Source organism: Triticum aestivum, chromosome 5A, assembly GCF_018294505.1.
Source record: "Triticum aestivum cultivar Chinese Spring chromosome 5A, IWGSC CS RefSeq v2.1, whole genome shotgun sequence".
In the NCBI taxonomy this organism is placed as follows: Eukaryota; Viridiplantae; Streptophyta; class Magnoliopsida; order Poales; family Poaceae; genus Triticum; species Triticum aestivum.
This window is the reverse complement of record NC_057806.1, coordinates 221,361,474-221,367,456: the sequence shown is the minus strand read 5'-3', so window position 1 is coordinate 221,367,456 and position 5,983 is coordinate 221,361,474. Positions and strand designations below refer to the sequence as shown.

General features: G+C 46.6%; 1 protein-coding gene across 1 annotated transcript; it reads left to right on the top strand.

Moving 5' to 3' along the window:
• Nucleotides 1-328: 328 nt before the first annotated feature.
• On the top strand, nucleotides 329-5,702 carry LOC123102828 (RNA polymerase II subunit A C-terminal domain phosphatase SSU72). Its single transcript, XM_044524264.1, has 4 exons — nucleotides 329-689; nucleotides 1,158-1,303; nucleotides 1,432-1,550; nucleotides 5,367-5,702. The coding sequence occupies exons 1-4, from the start codon at nucleotides 463-465 to the stop codon at nucleotides 5,469-5,471; spliced, it is 597 nt and encodes a 198-aa protein (XP_044380199.1). The 5' UTR covers nucleotides 329-462; the 3' UTR covers nucleotides 5,472-5,702.
• Nucleotides 5,703-5,983: the final 281 nt, after the last annotated feature.

The window sequence follows — 5,983 nt, the reverse complement described above, 5'->3', positions numbered from 1 at the left end:
TAGCGTGTGAGGTGACTGAAGAGAGCGTGGGAGTTATGAGACGTCTTATCATCTCCCGCAATTCCCACACATGGATTGAGCGAGACTAACTCGCAAAAGATGGACGATTCAGGAGTTCCAATATAGAGCTACTTTAATCTTCGTACGGGCCGAAAAACAAATATAGTCTACACAACCAAATAATCCAATTCCATTCAAGATGGATCTAATTGAGAATAATATATAGAGCTGCTTTAACCTTCGTATGAGCCGAAAAACAGATATAGCCCACACAATCAAATAATCCGATTTCATTCAAGATGGATCTGATTGAGAATAATGCAGAGTACCAAACGCATCACGAGGGCCCAAGAAAGTTTCCTCTCTAGACTCGAGAAAAAAAAGTTTCCTCCCGCGTCTAAGCGCTCTGTCAGATAGAGTCCCGACGGCCCGACCCTACCCTGCCGGCGGCGAGGAGCAAGGATGACGGCGCCGAGGAGGTGGAGGTTCGCGATGGTCTGCTCGTCGAACATGAACCGGAGCATGGAGGCGCACGCTGTGCTGGGCCGCGCGGCGCTCGACGTCGAGTCCTACGGCACCGGCTCCCAGGTGAAGCTCCCAGGCCCGTCGATGCACGAGCCCAACGTCTACGACTTCGGCACCCCTTACGGCGGCATCTACGACGACCTCCGCCGCAAGGACCCCGACCTGTCCGTACTATTCTAATCTCTCCCCTCTTCCTTCTTTTGGTGATCTGGTGCTCGGGGAGGCTGTTCTTGGGTTTATTTGAAACAAACGTGAGGCTGTTACGGCCTGGCCGTTCGAGGATTTTGGATATGGTTTATAAGAAAATTTATGGTGGTTTGGAGGAAAACGTAGATAAATCGTGCAAATGTTTTGCGATATCTGGGGTTCCTTCCTACCCATTGTATCCCCTTTTCTCACTATTAGATAGATTTCAGCTCCCCCAATTTTCTGTGAAGCACCTGTCGATTAGTTCTGATTCAGAGACATGTAATCGTTAATGATTCGAGGGGGGAAATGCGGCAAATTGACTTGAGCCTTCGTTTAAAAAAACACTGAGATAACTGAACTCCGGATATTTTTATCTGTGGATTCCCCTAGCACTTCTTCAATGCATTCTTGTGCTGAGTATGGATTTTTGGTGACCCATCCAGGTACAAGAGGAACGGCCTACTGCCAATGCTGAAGAGGAACATCTCGGTGAAGCTGGCGCCGCAGAGGTGGCAGGATAACGCTGGCGATGGGGTGTTTGATATGATACTCACCTTTGAGGAGAGGGTCTTCGACTTAGTCGTTGAAGGTAATCAACTGAACGCGCGGGGGGGGGGGGGGGGGGGGGGTTGGTCTACAAAGCACTTTGAGGACTAATCGCTAGAAACCGCATGGTTTTCTTGGCATTCACTGAGGTTGGGATTTGGTCGTGTGCAGATATGAATAACCGTGAGCAGAGGTTATTGAAGAGCGTGCTGATAATCAATATGGACGTGAAAGATAACCATGAAGAAGCTGCTATTGGGGCAAAGCTTGCTTTAGATTTATGCCACAAGGTAACCAAACAGCATAACATATACAGGGTGCAAAGTTATTCCTTCCAATGATTTTCTAATCACCAAGCAAAATATATCTTTGTGTTTATTTTCGATATGTATTTTGTACAAATGGTGTGAATGCTAATGATAGTGACGAACTAACTGTGCTCCCGCACACTAGGGACAATACATGCTAAATTGGATTGGGCCCATGTACTACTTTAAATCTTAAATTATAGAAAAGGAGTGTTACTTAAAGTAAATAAATAGCTAAATGATGATGGAAGCTCTAGAACAGCTAAATCTCAGTGCAAGTTTACAAGTTCAACAAGCTAGTGCAGTGAATAAAAAAAACAGAAACGAATCATCCATCGCAATTGGCATATTATTGCTGACATCATCCTCTTAGGTCTCCACTTCATAGCTCCATCCTCAATCCTCTTCTGTCCTCATGAACAAGTACTTAATAAGTGCACCACTTAAATTATCCTTTGAGATCCCAGTTGTATAGCCAATCCACAGGTAGCAACGAATAGAAAGGTTTTGGTAATTTACCACTTGGACAGCAGGCTACGCGCATTTTTGATGAAACAGAAAAATGACCATCAGTAAATAAATACTAGTGATCAAGTCTAGCGTCTCAATCACCATGCAAGTGAATGTACTTGATACGTAGAAATCTTCAGGAAATGCCAATCCAAAGATTCGTGTTTCAGGATACACCACTCCTTTTCTCATGTCAGTGGGAAGCCTACCTTGAAACGCGGCATGATTGTAGTTCCATACCCTAAAAAGATTATGTTACGGTATAGCATGGATTCATTATTGCAAACCTGATAATACACCCAATCGGCCAACCTAAGTGTTCTGGTGACTTTCGCTGACAATTTTATTGATACTGTATGGGAATAGTATCTCCTGTGCCTGCCAAATTGCCACACCAAAGCACACCAACAAGGCTGCGTTGGTCAATTATACCTGCAGGGATCCCTCTGTATACACAACCATTCGTTTCATGTAAATTCACCTAGTATGATTCTGTGCCTGTGACTCCTCCTAAGCATTGTCTTTAACGTTGCCCTTCTTTCCCCCCAAACATGCCTCTTCAGGGCACCCTGTCCTTGAAGGATTCATGAATTGCAACTCCCTCCACAATGTAATGCACACGGTTTTTCATGTTATCACTAGCATATTTCACAATATGATACTTTATACAAAATTAATAAGACACTCAAGTAGGACGAATATGCCTCAAACCATTATTTAAGAGTGGGTGTACAACTTGCCTCAAGAAAGCTAGTGCTGGCACTTCTAAAGTTATTCACGTATTCCTGTCTCATTTTGAAAATAGTCACTTAGTCCTATCTCATCAGCAAGCTCGGCATCCTATTGTGAGGATATATATATTTTTCACTTAAGGAAAAAATCCATGCAGCAATGAAGGTCGACACTGTTGATGAAAAATCCATGCAGCAATGAAGGTTGAAACTGTTAATGAAAAAGTCATGCAGCAATGAAGGTAGGGTTTAAGGTGAGGGCTTTGAAGCTGAAGTTCTGGGGCTTCATTTTGTTTGATCTGAAATCAGCTGCCAACCTTGGCATGCAGACACCATCTAGTGCAGTGAATTCCTACTGGGCCGGCATCAGCATATTAACCACCTCCATGTATACCTAGGTTGAACTTTGAAGGTGATCAATGCACTTGAGGTTCTTGACAGAGAGCGGGAGGCTGAGATATGTGATAGGGAATGAGGAGAGCCTCGCTGGGATCCTTTCCAGGATGTCATCCAACATGATACCATTGCATCTAATTGGTGCAACAAGACTTTTTGGAAATTAGTCACTAGGCCGGTGACGTGGCCAAACTTGATAAGAGTCTGAGAGAGGGCTGTCACGTCCTCCTTAGTAGGAGCAACAAAAATGGCCTCATCATCGGCATACATGGAGGTTCTGAATCGTGGTCCTTGCCCAGCCAGACGTTGCAACCAGCCCTGAATAGTGGCCTGCTCAAGAATGCTTTGAAGAGGGTCAATGGCAATCACGAATAAGGGAGGTGATAGAGGGTCGCCCTGTCTGAGCCCACAACCATGCCCTATAGGGTTTCCATGCACACCATGAAGCAGGATGAGCGAGGAGGAGGAAGTGAAGAAGGCGGCCACCCAATCTCGGAACCTAGGAGGAAAACCCCGGCGCGCGAGCACATCGAAGATATAGTCCCAAGGGACGGAGTCAAAGGCCTTTTTAGTGTCAAGCTTGAGCACCAACATCGATCGCTTGTTGTGGTGGAGTCTCCTAGCATAATTGTGGACAAAAAGAAAGTTGTCATGGATGCTTCGTCCCTTGATGAACACACTTTGGGCGTTGGAGACCAAGGTGCTCATGTGCAGAGACAATCTCTTTGCCGAAATTTTAGCCATGATCTTAGCAATGGCATGGATTAATCTCCTTGGTGCCGTCCTTCTTGGGAAGAAGAGAAGTTGAGCCGATAAAAAATGGTCGTGTGGAGATTGGAGAAAAGGTTGACGACCGCCATGATGTCGAGCGCAATCACATCCCAACAAGATTTGAAGAACGCACCAGTAAACCCATCCGGACCGGGGGCCTTGTCACCAGGCATTTCCATGACAGCCGCCTTGTCCTCCGAATAAGGTGCGTCGATACCCTCAAGATTGGAGGCAGTGATACGCAAGTCCGTCCAGTTGAAGTCATAAGGGCGCTGAACAGGATGCCTCCTCCGCAGATAAAGAATGGTGCTCCATGGCGACACCAAAACGGAGGATCACCTCCAAGGCCATGTGCAACTGGAGTTTAGCGTTGAAGAAGAGGGGCTTGCTCCACGACCGAGACAGGAGGACACCAGCTGGAGCTTGTGATAGAGGATTTGACACGGCTCCACATGCCCATGCGGCTCCGCCCAAGTCTTTTCAACCACCTCCTTAAACCCCGGAATCTTGACCCCAAAGTTCTTGAATTTGAAGGATCTCGGCCGCTTTGGACCCTGGTCAGCCGCGGTGCCCTCGGGAGGACGCTGGGCGTAGTGGAGCAGGCGGTGACCACCCAGGAAACTGGTGCTTTATCATCACAGCCACCTAACTTAGATTCCTGCATGCAAGCAATTTGACATGGGGTAGCAGCGATGCATGCGCTGACAGTGATACAGCAATTGGGGCAGTTCAATCCCCACACATTCTAACTTAGTATGTTTATGTTTGGGCTACACATGTTGGAACTTAAGCATACTCATCAACCAGCCCCATGAAGGCAATTCGGCAGCAGCCATCAGCATGTGGGACAAAGGAGGCAGACGGTAGTGAACCAAATTTTGGGATTGAACAGATTGCATTAAGAGAGCAGCACACAACTTTCCTGTAGTCTTCCCCAGTACAGCAGGAACCAAAATGACACTCTAATACAACTAGGACATTAGCAAACAGCAGCATCAAGCCCAGCTGCGAACTAAAACCGGGCACAACACACATGTGTTGGTAGGATCTTCTAACACGCGGACTAGGCGAACTCAGCAAAGCAGCCGCAAGCAGACTAGGCCACAGTAGAACCCGCGGCCACCTGTGAATCCTGGACATGGTCCACAGGCCATTTGCTCCACCATGCGCGACCAGAGCATCTTCGACAGGAGTTGATAGGTCGCAGGCGAAGGCGGATTATATAAAAATTAGATGTATTTTTCTTTATCATGATTTTGCTCACAAGCTTGTGTTTCTCATGTTAGTCTGCGCACGGTTTACAAGTTTGAAACGTGATGGTGACGTTATTATTCATGTTGTGTGAAACAAAGGAGAAGTTAACTTGTGTGCTCTGCTCTCGTTTTTTCAGCTTGAAGCGGTGGCTGGTGATTGGGAGGAAATAATCGATGACCTGATTGCTGCATTCGAGAAGCAGCACAAGCGGAAGCTCACATACTACATCTCGTTTTACTGACTTAGACACCGCCTTGCCCTCGTCACAGAGGCTCGGTAGTTTAACCTGATGTTTGGATGGTCAGGAAACAGTAGAAAACTGAGTAGCATTGTGCTGCTCTGCTGATGGTGTAGAAAAGACTACATGTAACAACTCTTCTCCTCAGGTGTCCGTCCTGGTTGAGCAGCTTTATCAGATTTTGATGTGCCCTCAGGTCAGGGAGTTAATTGCAAAAAACCATCACATTTTGAACATCGATTGCAGAAAACCACCTAGTAATTTTATGCAAAAACCACCGTGTTTCTAGTAAACTTTTTGCAAATTGCACCGATCAGGTAATTTAGCCCATTTAATCACTTTTTGACACAGGGGACCGGGCTGTAAGGAGCTGACTTGGCAAAAAAATTACACACAGACCCCTAGTAGATCTAAAAAAGCAATCAGCCCAGGACATGCTTGACAGAGCCTGCTGCCTCGATCCCATCGGATGGGAGAGCCCGAGCTGGCCGACCCCCCGCGCCACTCCGGCGATG

Bases quoted from the DNA above. Each gene is read 5' to 3' on its own strand.
- LOC123102828 (XM_044524264.1), top strand. From the start codon at position 463: ATGACGGCGCCGAGGAGGTGGAGGTTCGCGATGGTCTGCTCGTCGAAC. The intron at 690-1,157 runs GTCCGTACTATT...TGACCCATCCAG, and splicing joins CGCCGCAAGGACCCCGACCT to GTACAAGAGGAACGGCCTAC. The intron at 1,304-1,431 runs GTAATCAACTGA...GGTCGTGTGCAG, and splicing joins CTTCGACTTAGTCGTTGAAG to ATATGAATAACCGTGAGCAG.